We start from the raw sequence: 21039 nt of genomic DNA on the forward strand, positions 1-21039 counted from the left end.
CTGACACAGGAGCAGGGACTCCTCTTCCTGCTGCTCTGACACCCGAATCTCCCACGACCTGACCCCACGAACTCACAGAGGAAGCAAAGCGTGCCTCCAGCTGCGGAGACAGTGACAATTACTCATTTCTGAGAGTCATCGCCGGCGTCCAGGCCCTTACCCCTCTCTCCAGGAGCATGTCTCGGAAGTGGCTCACACGCTCCTCCAGGGGCAGAAGGATCTGGGGTGGCGGCGTCCTGGTGCCCTTGTCCCCTCTCTCCACCTCCTCTGGCCCAGGACTCACGTGGCCTTCGGTCCTTTGAGGCACAAGACACAGAGAGTTAAATGTGACCCCAGAGACCCACTGCTTTCCATGAAGCCTCTAAAACCCTCTGAGGAACTCTGTACAAATCTCGTTTTACACCCTGGTGCAGCCACCCCAGCGGAGGTGGCTGTCTCTGCCCGTGGGGTGCAAAGTGCTTTGTTACATTTGAGGAGCAAAGCTGAGACCGAAGCCCTAACTGACGGGCACCAGTGGGGAAGGAGGTGGTGGAGAGGCGCCTGAGGTCTGAGTGCGCCCCAGCTGTACGGGGACCCAGGGAAGGGAGCCGACTGTCACCGTTTCACTGCCCAGATGCGGTCGTCACTCAAGGTACAGGACTGAGCCTTTCGTTTGAGCAAATCATCAGAGTTCACACCTCGTTTCATTCTTTGTTTAGTTTTGCACAAATGTGTGGAAGCCAACTAAGGGGAAACTACTCTGTCACCACTCAGGGAAAGGCAAGTGTTGTCCTGAGTTCTACCCCAAAACAGAGACATCAGTGACAACAGGAAACCGGGACCCTAGGGATTGGGGGGTCAAGTCCCTCACACCATCACATCCGGGCTTTCTGACAAACGTCTAGCACAGTGCTCTCACTGGGGGTGACCTGCTCCTGGGGACGTTTGGCAGTGTCTGGAGACCTGTGTGGTGGTCACACCTGGGGAGGTGCTACCAGCATCCAGTAGAGGCCAGGGCTGCTGCTAAACCCTGTGACGCACAGGACACCCCTCAGATGGGACAGCCTGGGCCAGGTGAGCCCACCTGGGGACACTCAGGATGCTGGTGAACCGACGCTACTTACATTTGGGGAGGAAGAGATGGGACCGTTCGAGGTCATGTGGTCATTTAGTGGCCAGAACCAAGTGAATCCCCACCTCCTGACACCTGCCAAGGAGGGGGCCTTCCTGTTCCTGTCTGTCCAGGATACTGTGGGAATCCATTAGACCACTGTGAGGACCTGCTCAGAATACTCCACGTCTAACAAGGGATGTCACGTACTAGGGTTGTCACGTGGACTAATCCAAACACACAAAGGAAAAGATGACCGCTCAGCCCATTAGGAAATCGTATTTATACACCAATATTTCAGGGGAGCTTAATGGTCTTTGCGTCCCATGCGATTATGTGGGATTCTGAAAAAAGAAAATTACCAGTGGATTTGCGATTGTATATATTCCGAAGAGTATAATTAAGCTTTCTTTGTAATAAATGTTCATTAGTTAAAAATAGAAGTGTGGTAATAAGACCCGTATTGTTGTTAACTCGGAATAAGATTAATAAGACCGTCGTGAGCTCACCGACGATTGTGTGTTGACGCTTACTCGACAAAACGTTTTGTTCAGAAACACCTTCCAGACTGCTGAGCCATTAGTTCAATTAGAACTGGTCAGAAGCAAATGCCAACTTGCTAAATATATTATTAATGTTCTCATGGCTGAATGACTTTGGTAGCTTCAACTAAAAGTAAGTCTGAAAACTTCATAAAGCTAGCTTCAGCCAAAGTTGTCCTGAGGGTGACAGGCAGCGTCCCCCAGGTCACACTGTTGGGGTCTCACTCCATACTGGCCATGTGGGTGGGGGACGGCCTCTCGTGGGGAAATGGTCTCACTGCGTGGCTGAGCCCTCACTGGACTGATGTGTGGCCTTGGAGACTGCATCATGGGTGGGAAGGGAGTCTTGTCCAGCCTCCCCATTACCAAGCCTGGGCCGCAGCCTGGGGTCTCTTTACTCCGAGGATAGCACCCTCCCTGCCTCTGTTCCCCAACTTTCAGAGCAGTGATTTTCAACTTTTTTCATCTCCTGGCACACATAACCTAATTATTAAAATTCTGCAGCACACCAAACAATATTTATTTTGCCAATCTGACAAAAACAAAAAAGGCTAATTTTGATCCATTCACACTGGATAACTACTGTTGTGTTGTCATTTTTTTTACTTGACAATCTAAGGGAAAAGAGGTCAGTGCCCCTAAATAGTCAGGTATTGCATGTTTTAAAATTTTTGGCAGCTCATGGGGTGAAAACCGCTGCCTCCAGGGAGGGGAGGGGCCTGGCCAGTGAGTTCAACCATGTGGCCAGTGTTTAATCCATCTACCTGTATGTGACCATACTGACACCCTGATAAAAACTCTGGACAAGGAGCTGGGGAGTTTCCTGGCTGGGGAGCATATCGGGGTACCTGGAGGGGTGCACCCCAACCCCATAAAGACAGAGGCTTCTGTACTCGGGACCCTTCTGGACCTTAGTCTACATGCCTCTTCCACTTGGCTAGTCCCAAGTTGCACCCTTTCGAATATATCCATAATGTTCAGTGCAGTGCTCTCTGGGTTCTGGGACTAAATGGGGGTGTGGGTTCTCCTGAATTTATAGCCAAGCTGAACAGAAGTGTGGGTGGCCAGGGGGTCCTAGCCTGGCATCTAAAGTGGCGGAGTCTATGGGACTGAGCCCTTAACCTTGGGGCTGGGGGTGATGCCATCTCCAGGCAGTTAGAGTGAGAGCTGAGTTAGAGCACATACTGGGCAGCCCAAGAACCAGCTGGCCGGCTGGCCGAAGGGACCCGGGTGGTGGCCGTGACCTGAGCGTGGACACAGACACTGCGGGAGGCAGGCCTCACCCATCGCCAGGGAGGGCGGGGGCGGCTGCCCCTGTGGGCAAGGCCGGTGGGACGGTCCGGTTGCCGTCGGAACGCAGGCCCACTTCAGCTTGTTATTTTTCCATCTAGTGTATCGCTGGCAATTTCTTCTTCAATATGTTTTATGCCCAGTTTCATTCTGGTTTTTACACCACACGGCACATTCCAGCTCAACGCTTAAAGCGATTCCATTATTTGAAATAAATCCTCAGGTCTGAAAACAGCACATTTGAAAAGTAGGTCTGAACTCCGACCAGAGCCAACACAGCGAAACAGGCAGACGCTCTGGGCGCCGCACAGACAATGGTCTGTTCTCCGTCCCAGGGAGGTGGTGACCTCGGGTCACACGCGTGTTTTGGTAAACAGTCCACAACAAGCCGCTCGGCAAGGCACCCACCAGGGAGTTTAAAACATCTGAGGCATTGGCGAGCGTGTCGTGGTGACAGTTAGGAAGGCCTCCTTCGGGCTGACCCCGCGCCGTGCGTGTGAGAACGCCCACGTGGATGTGGGTCCTGCGGGAGCCTGAGGGGTGCAGGGAGAAAGGAGGGTGGCATCCCCGACAATCACCGCCGCGCAGATCCCGTTTCGTCGCCGGCCAGCGTGGCTGCTGGTGACCCACACATCGCAGAAGGATGTCAAGTGCTTTTTGATGAGGAAAATCATACTGTTTATATAGAAAGGGGCGGTCAGAATGGAGCAGGTGCTCCGGAGGCCTGCCCTCTCCCTGTTGTGCCCGAGTCCACCGGACACAACATGGACAGCAGATGTGAGCTTGAGCGGCACTTGGCTTCCTGACAAAACCCGGCCAACGACGCACAAAAATGCCACATCCAGCCAGAGCCAGGGACGTGCACACCAGGGCTGTGGAGGGAGCTTCGGGGCGGCTTCCAGACAGGAGAGGCGCCGTATTTGGGAGCCAGCTCATGAATGAATGAAGGGACATCGAGACCCTCCTCTGGCCTCAGGACCCCCGTTGAGGTGCTGCCTCCCAGATCCCAGTGGCGGAGCCGAGCCGCCGTGCATCGACGCCTGGAACGTGACGGGCGACAAGCGTCCGAGCGTTTTCCTGGCACCGCGCTCTGCGGGGTGGACACCGGCTTGGAAACCTGAGCCAGAATGGCGGCCTCCTGCAGGACCTGGCCTTCCAGTGTCCATGTGCCACCGTGAAGTCATTCAGATGATTACAAACAAAATTAATGTGTTGATGGCATTAAAGGGCCAACGGCTGAGAATTGAAGGCCAGTCCCGCGGGAACACTGAAGCCCAGCTGCCTTGGATCCTGCTCGCCTTCCTCCACGCAGGTTCAAAGTCGCCCAATGACGGCAGCCTTTCCGTTTCTTCATGCCTCAGAAAGCTTGTTTTTAAAAGTATTTATATGTCTCCAAAGACCAGCAGACACTGGCTCAGCAGATACTCATGGTGAGAACATAAAAGTAAGGAGACGTTACTCCCTTTTCTGGAGTCCTTCACCCCACTAAAGTCACTTCGTGTCCATCCTCTGTGGCCCTTTGATGCCCAAAAGTGCCTTTCGAGGGAGAAGATTTGGGGGAGCATGAACATGGAGGCCTGTAAGGTTGGGTGAGGGAGCCCTAGGTCCCCTTCACCCCGAAAGGAGACTCCTGACTCCCACCAGGACTGTGCCCAGTCTTGGGGAGGATGGTACTCACCCTTCCTGCACTGTTTCTGGAAAGTTCCGTGATGTCTGCTTGTTATCAATGAAACTGACAATATTCCTGGGCCCTATCAGCATAACAACTTTTAAGGAAGTGCATCATGGGAAAAGGCCTGGACGCATGGAAATTGATGGGCTTAATGAACTCACTCAGGTCTAATTCCACATGTTTGTCCGTGGGCGTCCCATGAAGAGGTGAGTCTACTCCTGAACCCTGCTGCCAGGCTCTCTCCCTGTGTCTGCCTCTCTCCCCAATACCCCATCTTTTTGGAAGCCTTAGGGTGAGAACCAAAGAGGTGAGAATGGGCACAGGTTCAAAGGCAAATTTCACTTCCCTTCATTCCTGCAGAGCTGCGTGATTGCAGAGTATTGCTCTTTGAGGAAGACTTTTAAAGAGACAGTGCAAACAGCGCCAACACGCCTGACAACGGCCTTCAGATTCCTGTCGTAGGGTATCTGAGAGAGGGTGACAGGCAGACTCCTGGCACCTGACTAAATGCACCCTCGGGGCCATGACGAAGGCCAGTTTTGACGGGACACTGGGCCGCACGTGAGCTCAGGAAGAGGCCTGTGAGCCCCGCCATGGGTTCCCTTTTAGATCCATCCCCACCTTCTCTGCCCAGCGACCACAGCCTGTCACTATCTCCCCTTCTGGGAAACGTAGACGCACAGACCCCGAACTTTACCCCTGTATGTGGAACTCATAGGAAAGGCCCCAAGACGGGCGGGGCCTGCCAGGAGGGTAAAGGGGTGACGGGCTTCCCTTGCCTTGGACGAGAGTGGCCTTCCCACCCACGGGTGCTGCAACCACCACAAACAAAAGACGACACCCAGTCCGAGTGCGACAGGCGGTCACATGCGGTCATCCCATTCAGGTGTCCCCTCAGCTGCTGCCAGGGGCTCTGCCATCTCCTCTGGCAGATGAAAATCCTGAGATGGGGGCGGGATTACTTTGCCCCAAATCACAAAGTGGGTGAGACAGAGCTGGCAGGCCCCCCCGGAGCTGCCCGACCCCAAACCCACCCCTCACCCAGCACAGGGCGTCACCTGGCACCTGGATGCCCCGTCCACTCCTGCAGGGCTCCGGAAGCCAGAGCCACCGAGACACCCGCCCACGGACCCTCAGGACACCCGGGTCATCGCTGAGACGGAACCCGAGACCTGCCGCCACCGGTGAGTGCTGGACCCCGGCTTTGTCCGGTCAGCGGAGCCCAAACGGTCCTTTTCTCTCTACACCCCCAACTGTCTGCCGAGGAAAGACCAGAAGGAGAGACGGGACACCTACCGATTCCTCTTGCTTCTCACGCTCGGGTCTTCCCTGCCGTCCTCAGAGCTCCATCCGTCGCTGGGGTCGGCTGAAAGAAAGTCGGGGTGGGACGGGGCATCACACTCACCGCTTTGGCAAACCGGCAGGGAGCTCTCAGCAGGCTCAGCGGGGCACTAAGCAGACGCGTCGACCTTCTCTGCGGAGGTCATCCGGCCGCCACCCTCTGAGAGGCAGCCAGGCCTTCCGAGGGGCCAAAGGCTGGGGACCGAAGTGGGCGTTCACCACCCTCGCACCTGTGCCCTGCTATTCCATGTCTGCCCGGCGTCCCCGTGAGCGAACCCCCAAACCGGGCCCTCCTCTGCCCTCCGCAGTGAACGAGTCTCCCACAGGCCACCTGCCCTTCACTGCCGGCTCCGTGTCTATTTCAAAAAGCCAAGATGACGTTGAAGACAGCCCCCTCCTTCCACTCCGGAAAGGTCGGCTCCGTGAATGTTGGATGAGCTTTGGGAATGAAGAAGTGAAAAGGTGCCTGGCTATTTAATATTTGTCTTCAGCAGGGGGGAGGGGGACATGAGCACTTTACTGCAGTCCTGGCGGCTGCACGGCTTCCCCACGCCGCCCGCCCTCTCATCTGCCTCGCGCCCCGTTTCTCCGTATGTGTGTTTCCCCAGAAACCACGTAGTCACGACGGTGTCCCTGAGTGGGTGCAGGTGCGGGGGCCTGGCTCTGCAGAGCATCCCCACGTCCCCCGCCTGCTGCCCCCGCCCCCGCACATTGCTCTCGGCGAGGCTCTGCCTGACCACCCAGACCGCGACACGTGGAGTTCATGGGAACGGTATCAGGTCCAACAACTCTGAGGCTGTCCGCCTTTTCCCTTGTGAAACCTGTCAGCCCTTCGTGCGTGTCCTCTGGGATTCCAGTCGTGGCTCCGTCACGCTCCGAGTCCCGTCTATGCAGCTTCTCCTTCAACGCGGAGTGCGGTGTCGGCGAGATGAGACTGGTTCTGGGGGCCACCCGCACCCTGCACAGCACAGCCTCCACCACGGGCCGGAGTGCTCCCTGAGCCACACTCGGCTGCGCCAGCAGGTCCCCCCGCACAGTCTGTGCAGAGGCCCTTCCAGAGAAGCGACCCTTCAAAATGGAGCAGGGATGGCGGTCCTTGCTGGGCGGTGCTGGGGGAGGGAGGCGTTCAGGACCCCAGCGCACGGAAGGCAGAGCGCCCCGAGCCCGGTGGCGTGTTCAGGGCTCTCAGCTGCGTTGCTCAGCCTTGGCACCAGCGACACTGGGGGCTGTGCGTGGGCCTCCTGTGCTCGTGGGATGTCATCAGCATCCCTGGCCCCACCCACCTGATGCCAGCTGAATTGTGACAACAAGATATGTCTGCAGAAATTGCTAAGTATCCCCTATTGGGCACCACCCCAACCCCTTCATTGAGAGCCAGAGGTCTGGAGACAAGAATGTGGGACAACCGAGCTGATGTGCGGAGGGGAGAGGGTCGTCTCCTCTTCTCACATGCGCCTCCGTGGCTCCAACAGTCCATCTCTCGACACTGGTGACCCCAACAGGCACACCGATCTCCCCTGCTCCTGCCTGGCTCTCCCATGTCCCATGGGTACCCCAGCTTAGCACGTCCAACCTGGGGCCACCATCTCACCCACTGTTCCCTCTCTCAGCCTCTGGGGAAGCGAGCAAACCCCAGGACCTGAGACGTTACCGAGGTTCAGGGGTGCCGGCAAACCCCTGCTGGAAAGACTGGCAGCGGGTTAAAGGGTTTTACACTCAGCGACGCATCCAAGTCACTCAGCAGAGCAAGACCCCCGGGCTTCTCCAAAGCACCTTCCACCCGGGCAATACGTACGTTTCGCAGCCGAGGGCTGGCGGACCAGGGGCCCTCACGCATGGGGCAGCCCCTTCTGGTCAAAGTGACATCCCGTACTTGGCGTCTCTGAACAAGGCCATTTGGAAAACAGATAAAGTGACACGGTGCCCCCATCCGGGCTTCCGGGAGTCACCGATCTCTCGTGTGGCGTCTGCTGAGGCAGCAGCGAGCTGAGAGCAGGACCTGAGGCTGCAACCTGGGAACTTGGCACAGAGACTCGACACTCTCGGTAGGAGCTGTTTGGACAAAAATGACTCCGGGGTGAAGGCTGGCTGGACCGTCCAAGTCCCGCCTACAGAACTGTCCCACGTCACGGAATGCAGTGCTCAGCAGGCCGGGTGGTTCTGCTCCATCAGCGAGAACTTCATCCACAGGCAGCCTGCACCTCTGACCCACCTCTCTCTGAGGCCCTCTGCCTGCGATCCCTAAAATCCACACAATTCGCAACAGACAAGTCATTCACGTAGAAGCTGTTTGTCCTGTCTTCTGTTGAGGATTGGAATTTGTGAGAAAAATGGGAAGGATGAGCGACATAAAACACCTCCAAGGGGCACCCAGGATCTTCAGGGGTGCAGAAGACTCAATGCCCCCCAAGATCAAGGCATCCCTGGGTGAACAGAGGGGTGAGATGAGGGTTCTCCTGCTTGGGGAAGAGCCTCCGACAGCCTCTTGTAGTGACCGGGTCAGAAATGTCCGCTGGTGGACCAGGTGTCCGTGGTCGCAGGGAACGCTGGACAGTGCTGTCCATCACGCTGTCCGTCACCGCAGGAAGTCACACACTTCCCGTGTCCTAATGTTCACTGTGAGCTAGCCAGGCTCCCCCCAATCCACGCTCAGTGACAGGGTCCCTCAAATGTGCCCACCCCATCTTCTGGGGCTCGGTGTGAGTGGGCCCTCCTCAGGGAGCACCTTGGCCCTGGTCAGGGGCCTCTCTCTGCTTCACACACCCCACTGCCCATCCTCCTCTGCTTGACATCGGAGCTCGTGCCAAGCCCAGGCTCAGTCAGCCACCAGGATGCACTTCCTCCCATGTCCCCTCCCTCCCGTCTTCCTGGGCCCGGAGAGCGGGGCAGCTTGGAGCACCGAGTTCTGTTCAGCAGTCACGGTCCCCAAAGGCACCGAGATGCGATGCAGCCCGTCTACCAGTACTCATCCAGGGATGAATCTGGGAAGCCAGCAGGGCCTGTGCCCTGCCTGTCCTGGCTGCACGCTGGCCAAGCACAGCCCCCCGCAGGTAGGGGAGCCCTATGGAGCACCACGAAGACCCCGCGGTGCCCGTACGCTCCCTCCGTTCTTCCCGACGGGGCTGCCTGGCCGAGCCCACCAGCAGCTGGCAGGCAGCTGGCAGGCTGCTCCCTGGGGAGGTCAGCGAGGACTCCGGAGGGATGACTTTCTCACTCCACCGCCCGCTCTGGGATCCATCACAGAGACTGGCCAGCATGGGCGCTGAAGGAGCTGAGGAGACACGCTGCCTGGTTCATCCATTGTGCAAAGAGGAGGTTTAGGCCAGGCCGCACGATGGGGTCCGAGTTCCTCCCCAAGAGCCCGGGGGGACTTCTGCACTGGGGGCGGGGGCTCTCTTCATCCCGAGTCGTCCAGGCGAGCCCCTTCGGAGAACACTCAGCATTCGCAGTTCCCACGGTCCCGGGCCTCGCTGAGCCCGGCCCTGGTCTCACGGTGGCTGGAGACACGTGGACACCGCCCCCGAGGGAGCACAGCTTGGGAGAGCCGCCCTTTCGCGGCCACAGCCGTGCTTGCCCACGGCGACAGTGCGCCCGACCTGGTGCAGGTGTGTCATCCTCAATGTACGTGTGTCCTGAACATCAGGGACTAAACGTCCACAGAGCAGGTGACGCCAGTGAGGTGGGTGCCGTCCCGGGGGCGGGCTGGGGACAGCGTGAAATGGTGAGTCTGCCTGCACGTGGGTGCTCCTGTTTCAGGCACCGGGACCCCACCGCCCCCCACAGTTTGCTTCAATCACATGCTCAAGGCGCTGGGCCTGGCTGCCCACCTGCTCTGTGGAGTCAGGCCTGCAGGGTGCCAGTCCTGGCCCCCACTTGACAGCAGAGTGACCTTGGCCTCCAGGTGCTGGGGGCGGCCAGGGAGGACATTCCTCCCAGAGCCCCCAGAGAGGACACAGCTCAGCCAGAGCAGTGAGACCGTTGTGGGGTCCTGACCCCCAGACCGTAAGGGAACAGGTCTGGGTTGTTTCAATCCACTACGCTTGTGATTGTTCCAGTGGCCACAGGAAGCTCACACAGGGGCACCCATCGGGTGTAACCCTCTGTCCCTCCCGGGTCCCCTCCACCACTGCCGGTCTCGCCCCAGGTCTCATGTCCCCTTCAGCCACCGGGAGGCCCCAGTGGAGACAGAAGAGCAGAAGAGACTCAGAGGTGGTCATCGCCCATCTCACCCGCCTCTCCTCCTGTCCACCCCTGAGGACGAGCCCCGCACTGCCACCACCACGATCTATCCCTGGGGCGACACACCCTCCGTGGAGGGACGGGATTTCCCACTTGCACAGAGCAGGCAAAGTGGCCAAGGCCACGAGACAGCTGGTGCGCGGGCCGGATGTGGGGGGTCTCCACCCATCACCCCAAGGAGATGCTGCTGGTCCTGCAGGTAAATACAGTGGCAGCACCGAGACCAACAGGTTTGAGGAAAGAGGACCCCGGTGAGAAACAAAAGTGAGTACGGATGGTCCCCAACCACAATGGTTCCTTTTAGGATTATCTGACTTCTCAGTGGTGCCAAAGTGATATGCATTCAGTAGAAACCACACCTCCATTCTGCATTCGATCTTCCCTGGGCTAGCGATACGCGGTGGGATACTCTCTCGTGGTGCTGGGTGGCAAAGGTAAGCCTCTGACTCTGCCGTGTGCTGTGCGGCCAGTGCTTTCTCGGTGTGGTGTTTTGTGTTATAGCATCCCCCTCACATCTCCAAAACACCCACCTGTGTCCCTTGCTTCTGGGGAGAAAAAGAGAAAGGTAATGACTCATGATAAATGCAAGATAATCGCCCAACTGTAGGCTAACAGAAGGAGCTGCTCGGAGCAAGGCTGAGCTATGACGTTCAGGAGGCAGATGCATTAACTGCACGTGTGGCTTACGATAGTTCTGACTTGCGATGGGTTTATGGGGACGTAACCCCACCACAGGTCGAAGAGCATCTGTATCCTCTAAACCGAAGAGCCCCTAAGAGCCCGAGCACACCCCGATGTGAACGGATGTGCAGCGAGGGCCGGCACTCTCCATTTCACTCCAGTGCACAGGCATTTATTCTCAACTAACAGCGCGGCTGCTGGAGCCATAAAAAATCTGGATGCTCTGCAAGATAATTAGAAAATAATTCAGGCCTTCGTCTCAATCTCTCAGCAATGCTAACAGAGTAAAAAAAGGGACTGTTTCCTTATCTGCTGAGTGATGGGTGGCTCAGCACGTTGGCAGCTCTGTAGGCTGCCTCCTGCCCGGGAGTTGCCACACACTCTCAGCTCCCATTTTAGTGCCTGATGTTCCCAGTAAACACACAGGTACACATAAGTATCCACACACACGCATACACATGCAACGCACACACATGTACACACATGCACAATGCACACATGCACATGCAGATGCACACAATACACATGTACACACCTGCACATGTGTGCATACAAGCACACACGTGTGAACGCACAGTGCTTCTGCACAGATACACGTGCACACATGCACACACTCAATACACATGCACATAAACACACATGCACACACATACACATGCATGTGCATGCATACACACACGCACATACGTGGACACATGCACACACACACATACTCACACACCTTTAAACCTACTAGTAGCCAAATGTGGCAGTTATTTGATGGAATTCATTTATTTTGCTTCCTCTTGAAAAATAATGAATATCAACTAAAATGCTGAATTGTTCCACCTCAGACTAGAAACAGTTATTATTACATTCAAATCTATAGTAGTTAACAAAATGCTGAAATCTCCACCAATCACAATATCTCCTAGAACTGGTTCTTCACATCATTAGGGTTCAATCATTTCCTGAGTTGTGATGCATCACCAGCCAGGAAAAGATGCCATGGTGGATGGCGAAAGGTCATCAACTCGGCCTGTGATCACTAATAACCCTCCAGAACACTTCCTGTCTAATTGTTCTGCTGCAAACAAAACAACGTGGGTGGCTCTTCGGACATTAGAAGTCGGCACTTCGATGTCAACTCTACCCGGCAGCAGGAAGCTGAGAACTGAGGTCATTGGTATATCTTTAAGAGTCAGGTTTTAAAAAATCACTGGTTTAAGAAAATCTCTTTGAAAACAGAAAGCAAGGTTAAAACTTTTGTAACTACATGCAATTTTATCACCAAACATCTATCTTGGTAGAGTCATTAGGGCCACTAGACTAAGTGGATGGAAGACAAAAACAGCTTAATATAGTGGATCTAAGTTCATTGGGTATTTCTGGTTGTGTTGGTGAGATTCAAGGCTCCATTCTCCTTTCTTAGTATAAAATGAGGTTCGTGGCAGTAGAGTGAAATGGAGCACTGATCTATGACCCGGCTAATTAAATTAGTCAAACAAGGAGGTTCACTGTGGGGACACCTAAGAAAACAAACAGAAATCTCAGCCAATACCTGCCTCTCAAGGCTACAAAATCAGTCCAAACACTAAGCACAGGCAGTCACAAACAGCAAGCGAGACCTTAAACTACAGCCAGCCAACGTTTTCCTTTCCTTGTGTCCAAACCTGGACCATGTAAGTCAAGTCCCTCCCTATGCGCAGGGCACTCCTGCCCACTTCTGACTTGGTGCCCTCCGATGAAATCATTTTTGCTCCAATAAACTCTTAGAATTTGCAATATGCCTCAGTTGATCTGTTACCGCGTCCCCTCCTGCAGTCCTCCGAGGCTCGGACTGGCAGGTGACTCGGGGATGCTTGCGGACCTGGCTCGGTTTCTCTCGGACCTGATTTGTTTCAAAGGAGAGACATCGGACAGCAACTATGCGAGGACTGCTAATGAGCTAACTTCCTTCTCATGCTCTGGGAAAATAAATAAATGAAGCAGCTCCCAATTACCCACAAGAATAAGCACGACCAGGAGCGAGGAGCCTGCCGGCCTGAGCCGCCTTCTGCCAAGCAAAGGAAACCTTCACTACGATGCACCTCACGCTTCTCAGGGGCTGCGTGGTCTCCCGACACCCCCGCCAGGGCGGAGGGCTCTGTTCCCGAGGACAAACCTCAGAGACGGTTTCCCATCAGGGTCTTTTGCTTCAGCGTCCATTCAGCGTGCAAACTATCCCCTTAAACATGGAGGCCAGGCAGTGGGAGGAGGAAACCACCCCACGTCCGACGTCTATCGTACCTGAACTCAGCTGGGCGGGGCGGAGTTCGTCACCCCAAAATGTGCCTCTTGGGATATGAAATATTTTAATCTGTGTTTTTTTTTTAAGAAACAAAAGACTCAGGAGAACCTTTGACCTTCTCCCTAGTTGCAAAACAATATTTAGATGGAGGGTCCGTCCAGGAAGGCTGCTACATCATATTAACTGTAGTTAATATCATCACATTAACCGCAGTTAATATGAACTAAGTTTCACAGACAGGAACCCGGCAAGGCTCCATGGTAGCAGATGGCCCGGCACACACTCAGTTACCCATCCCCGTGTGAGTGGCCCTCCTGCCTTTGCAACCCTAAACCACAACCCCCTTCCTTCTTAGCTCCAAAAGCATATAACCTCCATGGCCCAACTTGTCCTTGGGCCCCACATTCTTATGGAACCCCATACATACATCCACAAGAAATTCCGGACATGTTCTCCTGTTAATCGGACTCGCGGCAATGTGATTATAAGCCCAGTCAGAACTTAGAAAGGTAAATCATTTTCTCCCCTCACATGAAACCAAGTTTTTACAGATTCAGTGAAGTATGCACTGGAACACTTTTCTTTTTCCAACATCATTCGACTCGAGCTCTCTGGAGAACGTCCTTATTATCTTAAGTGTAATAAACATATTAAACCTGTCATCCCCCCATCTTGACAGTCAACCGCTGACTTCACCGGAGAAGTTGTTTCCATCCCTCAGAGCTGTTCACATGTCAAGAAGGCTTTTAGAGCCAAACCCCTCTTCTGAATTCCAGTCAAATGCCTCTGGATCTGACTCCAAGGGTGGGCTGCTGTCATCTGGGTTAGCCCTAGCTGAGGCAGCTTAAAAAAATCACTGCAAACCCAGCAAAACACCCACGCAAAATAAAACGAGACCTGTCTTTCAGGGTGTCAAGCGCCTGCCTGTCAGGGCAGCAAAGAGCTGACCTCAAATCCCCCCGGGGTAGCCCACAAGCTGAGGGAGGGGCTCTCCCAACACAGAGCTAATAAAAAATGTGGTCGGTCTCATCGGAAAGGCTCCTTTCGGAAGATGCTACATGTTCCTCTCTAGCTCTGGGAACAGGATTCCAAAGGGCCCGTCAGAAACAGCTGCCTCTGCACCCACGGCTGTCCCCTCCCTGAGCACGTGGGTCCAGTGAATTCCAGGATCCCTTCAAAGACGCAACGGATGGTTTCATGCAGAGGTGGGAGGGAATGTGCTATTTGTGGACATCTGGTCTCTCAAGTGGGCTTTGTAAGACATTCGGAAAAAATAAATGCTGGCTGATGACAATGCTGGGAAGGACGTTTGGAGTGGCTGAGGGGATGAAATGCTTTATCTGAGTTACAAAAAAAAACTAACACAAATAGAAAGCCGGAGCTGACCCTTCGGGAGGATCGATGTTTCTGCAGAAAGTGCCATAAAAACTTAATTACTAAATTCTGAAAGAGCGAACACGATTCCTTAAAAATCAATTTCCCCCATAACGAGGGAAAGCACACTTCCCTGTCCTCGTTGGGAATCCACAGTCCAGACACGCACACAAGGCCCCACAGTGCCCAGCTCGTTACCTGCCGAGGCCTCCAGCTTGCGCTTGTGGGGGGGGTCTTCGATGATCCTGTTGAGGTCCCCGCGGTGTTTCAGGTCCACCGGCTTCTCCCACACAGACAGCTGCATTGTCGGGTTGAAGAAGAAAACCCGGTCATCACCTGTCCAGACCACACACCTGTTGGAGTTGGAAAACTCCTCTTAGTTAGGCTCACAGACGTTCAGCGAGGACATCATAGACTGCACATCACACCTGAAGACCTCCCAGGGACCTGGTTTCCAGAGGAAAGAGACCACTTTACCGCCGACCAGAGCATGTCCAGGGGACTCGGCTGTCCCCAAAGCCTCCCCTGAGGCAGCTAACCTGACGTCCAGGGCCCCCCTCACCTGTCCTTCCCCAGAAGAACTGGCTATGCGAAGACACCAGAAAACACACGTTCCCCAAAGTCCCCTCACTGTGAGGCCCCAACGTCCTTTACCAGGTCTACACGCTCATTTGTCCACCGAGTTCCTGGGGTATTTTCCCCGCTGGTTCGAGTTAACTTAGGAAAAGTTCGTTTGACTTAAGAAAGAGGCTTCCCATTTGGGGATGTATTTGGCCCAATTCTCTCCCTATTCTGGATCGTCCATTGTATGTTTGCTCTGTCGGGGACACATTGGGGATATACCACTTTTCAGCCTCTGGTGCCGGGTCCAGAGATGCCCCCGCAACATCCTAGCCTGGCAAAGAACCAGCAGCCTGGGATGCCCCAAAGGTAGGAAACAGTCACAACTCCCTAACGTCGCCACCACCAAGCTTGCAGAGCAAGGGGCGAGTACAACCAATCAGGGACTTCGTAGGGGGTTATTCCCCAGGAGGGAGCAGAGTGACGACAATCAACACAGCACATTTGTACCCGGACACAAGAACCCAGTGTCTGTGTCGTAGGGACACAGGTGCATTGGAACCAGATCGTTGGTGGCACAGTAAAGACACAAACAGGGTTCCCCGAGGGAAACAGGCCCATCTACTTGTCACAGTTGGCTTCAACGAGACTGAGCCAGCTATAACATGCAGAATTAATTTTATGTATCATTTTATGAACACTTTAAGTAATATGCGTATGTTCCCCTTCTTGGATCACAGCGCATTTCTGGATGGCGGCCATCCTCCCTCCTCCTCGCCCCACGCCCCGAGGATGCGACTCGAGCAGCGGTGTTCTTTAAGTCTGGTACAGAGTGCCCACACTTACCGCCCAGATATAAAGCTTGAATGTTCTCAAAGGAACACTGGAGCTGCTGCTTTGTCATCCACACAGTACGGACTGTTCAGCTTCAAATGGCAAAGCCCAAAGTGTATGGGCTCTGTGGGGTGGGGACACTTCCGCTTCTCTCCAAGCTTCGACCTCAGCCCCGTAGGGAGAGGGAGAATGTGCCTCCCCCACCCCCACAAAGACACACTTTGGGTCCCTCTCACCATCTGTGTTTTGCCCCTGGGTGCCCTGTCCCAGGAGAAGTATCCTTCGAGGACAGAGCCTCGGTCACACCCCAGGGCTGAGGTCTCAGAACTAAAGCCCGCATCAGTGTACCCTTTGCTGTCTTTTCTCTTTTCCCTATTCTGCACCCTTGGTCTCTGGGGAGGGGCTGACCAGCAGGTCGAGGAGGCCTGGCCGGTGCACAGGGCGGGTTGGGTGAGGGGCCAGACACAAAGATTCAGGGAGGAGAGAGTAGATGCTTCTGTCCCACCTTCCTTCCTGCGATGTCGTGGTTTCTGATGTAATACATGTACTTGATCTTCGTCCTGCTTCTGGGACAGAGCTTCCGAACCCTTGAGTGTCCTCGGTGGGGCGAGGGAGTGGGGAAGGCAAAACGTGTGTTGTTACTTCTCACCCAAGCCCGTTCAGCCACACCTGGTCTGCGCATATGAAGAGGCTTTGGGAAAGTGCCCGAGGATGGGGCTGGGTGGGGACCAGGGAACCAACCCTGTGACTAGAGGGTTGGGACCTGAGATCTCTGGGGAGGGGAGAGAGGATGGAGATTGAGTTCAATCACCAATGGCCAAAGATTTCATCAATCATGCCCATGTAATGAAGCCTCCATAAAAATCCAAAGGACCGGGTTGGGAGAACTCCCAGGGTGCTGAGCACATGGAGATTTGGGGGGAGTGGTGTTCTTAGATGGCCCAGAAGCTCTGTGCTCCTTCCCCTAACCTTGACCTACGCATCTCTCCACTGGCTGGTCCTGAGTTATATCCTTTTATAGTGACCCAGTGACTGGGTGAGTAAAACGCCTCTGAGCCCTGTGAGCCGCTCTAGCTAATTAACCAAACCCAAGGAGGGGGTTGTTGGAACCTCCGATCTCTAGCCTATGGATCAGAAGCCCAGGAGACAACCTGGACTTAGGACTGGAGTCTGAAGTTGGGTTGTGGGACTGAGCCCCTAACTGTGGGGTCTGGCTCTGTCTCCAGGGAGACAGTGTCAGACTGAGTGAAACTGCAGTACTCCCAGCTGGTGTGCAAGAGTCACGCCGTGTGCGGAGACCTGCTCACCTCTTGCCAGAAGTGAAGTTGTGTTGCCGGGAGTCTTGAGAGTGAAGGAGACATGAAGGGGTGTATCTCTCTTCCCTCCTCCTAAGCCCATCCTCCAATCCGACCGTCTCCAGCTACAGCGCACACCCCGACAGTGTTTTAGTGGAGGGCGTGTCGGAGACCAAAGGCTCTGCTGGCTTCTCAAGAGCAGGGGAGGCTGGCACAGAAGCCAAGGTGAGCACTAGGGCTGCTCTGTGCCTGGGACGTGCATCCCCCGTATTCACAGCTCTCAGCTCCAGGACACGGCAGCGCCCAGCTCTTCCAAAGCCTGGCCAGGCTGGTGCCACCGGTGACTGCCCAGGACGACTGGGGGCACACAGCTGAGAGCAATGTCCGGGCACCGTTTCATTTGTTGTTTTCCCGACAGGGGAGAATCCTCCCGCCCCTCCTTCTGGGACATGCTGAGGTGCAGACAGAGACACAGGACAGGCCGGGGTGGCAGCCACTTCTCACAGTCCTCACCTCAGCACCAATGAAGACATCGCCACTGACGGTGACAGAGATCCGACCTGCGTCCACGTGTCTTTACTCCTGACCACCGTCACTTTAACTTTTTTGCCCCTCGAAAGAGTTTATCTCTCAATCTTTTGTTATTGTACAGAAACATATGTCCCCGTATTTAAATAATGAGCAGCATAAAAATGCCAGGCAGTGACCAGCAGCCGCCGGTGACTCCCACTTTGTAGAGAGGAGACGTGAAACCCTCAGGGGGCGTGTGCTCAACACCAGAGTGACGCCCAGGACCCAGACTGTCCCCACAGGATGGCAGCCTTCTGGGCAACTCCATCTTGACTGTGGGCGAGGGCTTCCAGAAGAATCTGCCTTCATAGAGATTCGAGGTGCCACCGCCTTTGCTGTTGCCTCAATCGAGCCCTGACTCACGCCAACCCCAGGGGTGACACTTGCAGGGAGATCCCAGCTGAAGGTTTCCCTGCCCAGTCTGAGAGGCTCAGCATCGCCCACCTGTTGACACCGGTGAGGCCCCTCGAGTCTCAGGATTCAAGTGAGGCTACCTGGAGACTAACAAAAATAAGCCAAGGACAGAACTGGCGGGTCACAGCCCACAGTTCCTCGGGGCACTGCAGGCTCCCAGCAGATGGCCCCTGACGCGCCTGCCTCCGGCTGTGACGTCAGCTCTCTACCCGAGCTGCTCCTCCCGGCAGCATCCTGCTTTCTAAGCTCTGAGCCCTAAAACTAATTTTTCCTATGACCTTCTCATTCTGCTCCCAAATCACTCCATGATAAAAGAACATTAAAAAAATTTTTTTTTCCTTTATTGATTTTAGAGAGAGAGGAAGTGAGAGGCAGAGAGAGATAGAAACATCGATGAAAGAGAATATCGATTGACCTCCTCCTGCATGCCCCCCACTGGGGATCGGGCCCACAACCTGGGCATGTGCCCTGACCAGGAATGGAACCAGCGACCTCTTGGTGCAGGGTCGATGCTCAACCACTGAGCCACACCAGCCGAACGATAAAAGGACATTTAAAGACACCGAAGATGGTGCCCGCTCACAGAGGGTATTTGGGGTCTGGCCTCCTCTGAGGGTGGCGGGGGAGAGCCAGGCGCATCGTCACTGACAGCCACCCAGGTACTCTCCCTGGAACAGAGGGCAGAGGTGCCCACCTTTTCTGCAGACCCAGGTCTCACTGACGCAGACACGCCGGCATTATTTCTATATACACCCGCAAAGGCCCCGCAGCAGGACCACCTCACTTAGACGCCGCTTTCCTTCCTGCAGAACGTGCCCACGTGCAGAATGGTCCCTGCCATGAGCTGCAAATTAATGTTTAAGCCACAGTCTTACCGAAGACGCGTGCATTTCTCTTTGGTGACAAGACAAGGCTATTTGTCATTGCTCTTGGGTCTCAGGGCCGCTTACCAGGGGGAGCCGGGCACCGGGGTGGAGGCCACCGGTCTGTTGCCTTTTGCTGCTCTGTCTTCACCTGTCACGAGGATCGACGGAGGCTCCTTTCAACAGAAAGAGGAGAGCGCCCTTTACATTTTCATTTCAACACTCATCCTCAGCTGCAGGCGACCAAGTAAAGAATAACAAGTCTCCTGCAGACAGACCTGCCGACAGTCTCCGTGAGACAATGACCTGCTCAGGACAGCAAGGCACAAGGGGCCAGGCAGTTGTGCTGAGAATATGGAATTTATGGCACAGCAGACCACGGGGAGTAACTCAGACAAAGGCACCCCTTAGTCGTCCTGAATAAGCTCAACTGTCTGCGTCCGCAGACACGAGAGGCGGAAGCAGCCCAGAGGTTGTCCCCAGGTGCCTGGACTTCGTGGGGGCAGACAAGCCCACCGGGTTCATCTCCGGAAACAGGCTGACCCAGCAGCTGGAGTCACTGTGCCACCAGAACAGTATGGTCAGTGGTAGAGAAACCTGACACTGCGAGAGGTCCCAGGTGTCCCTGGGCTGGCCCGTCTTGGTTCCTTTGAGGCAGGAGGAAGTGACAGTCCCATGTCCTTGCAGAGTCTGGTTGCACCAGTGACCATCCCCTTCCTAGGGCACCTCGCTGGCGGCAGAGTTCAAGGGACATTACAATGTGCAGGTGACTCCATGCACAGCTGGGTTTGAAAAATACCGTGTGTCTGCATCTCCATGTAGAAAATAATATTTGAGCACCTACATGAAAATGAAGCTTGATTCCCTAAAATTAAGAAGAAAAAATAACTCCACGTGTCTATAAGAGCCAAAGATGAGATAAATCCCAAACACGCGAACAGGTGTTCTGTTCGAACCGTGGACCACAGAGGGATGCTGCTGCCTGTTGACACCGTCCACCCGTGAGCTGAGGACCAAGAGGGCTCCTGTCATCAGGACTGAACGGCCAAGAGGAAGGACGAGAAGCCCTGGGACAAAACGTTCAGCTCAGAAAGCGGCTGTGTGGTGGGGACAGGCACACCAGGCAGGGCGTCTGTTAACTGTCGGACAAGTCGGGCTCCGGAAATGAGGGGTCATCCATTCACACCTGCATTGCTGTGGCCCTGGGTCTTCCCATGGCCCCCCATTCATTGTGACAAGTAACTATACCGAATAAATGATTTGCAATGTATATAATTACCCATGCGTTTGTAAGTCTAAGAATTTTGGGGTAGTAGAAAATGGCTTTGTTCCCTGTGATGAAACAACTCAAGAAGAATAATTAACGTAACAGGGAGTCTAGAGAAAGGGTCGTGTTGAGAAATACATTGAAGACCAGAGCCCACACCACTAATCCAATTAGAGCGGTGGGGTGAAATTGCCATGATGGGGCTAATTGAACAATAGCAACCCAATGAGGGGCCTTTGAGCAGTAGATTACCCCGCTAATTATTTGAGGAAATGTGGTGGGCCGTGATTTGTGACGGGACGGACACTTAAATTTGGCGACACTGGGATTCTGGGCTGCTAATTACGAGGCCCTCTTCTGGGCCCGCACAGGTGATGCGTTCCTGTTGGTGATAAAAACGGCTGATCAAGACATAGCTGCCCTTCCACACTAAGGTAATAAAAGTGAATTAGACATGCAGAGCAGAGGGATAAAGAAGGTAGTTAAGGCCCTAGAAAGACCGTCTGATTAATAAATATGCCATCCTGGTAGAGATCCGATCTCAGAGCGAAATCCTACATCGAGAAACAGAAGCGGGATTTGCACTGACATTCATGGTCCGTTTACACCGCTTCATCGGCTGAGTCGGAGAAGCCCTGGACACCGCGGTGGTGCCGGGAACGCCACAAAACCAGGGAAACAGGGACATCACAGATCCTAAGGCGGAGACACAGCCGAAAAAGTCTAGTGAGCGGAGT

General features: G+C 54.6%; 1 protein-coding gene across 1 annotated transcript in view; it reads right to left on the reverse strand.

The window, feature by feature from the left end:
• TCERG1L (transcription elongation regulator 1 like) overlaps nt 1–21039 on the reverse strand; it is a 133050-nt gene that overhangs the window by 17487 nt on the left and 94524 nt on the right. The window contains exons 6-9 of the mRNA XM_036265792.1: nt 19123–19211; nt 14697–14851; nt 5891–5960; nt 161–296 (exon numbers count right to left, since the gene is read on the reverse strand). Of these exons, the coding sequence (XP_036121685.1) occupies nt 161–296; nt 5891–5960; nt 14697–14851; nt 19123–19211 (450 nt within the window). The remainder of the gene's footprint in view (nt 1–160; nt 297–5890; nt 5961–14696; nt 14852–19122; nt 19212–21039) is intronic.

This window comes from Molossus molossus, unplaced genomic scaffold, assembly GCF_014108415.1.
Source record: "Molossus molossus isolate mMolMol1 unplaced genomic scaffold, mMolMol1.p scaffold_m16_p_17, whole genome shotgun sequence".
Lineage (NCBI taxonomy): Eukaryota > Metazoa > Chordata > Mammalia > Chiroptera > Molossidae > Molossus > Molossus molossus.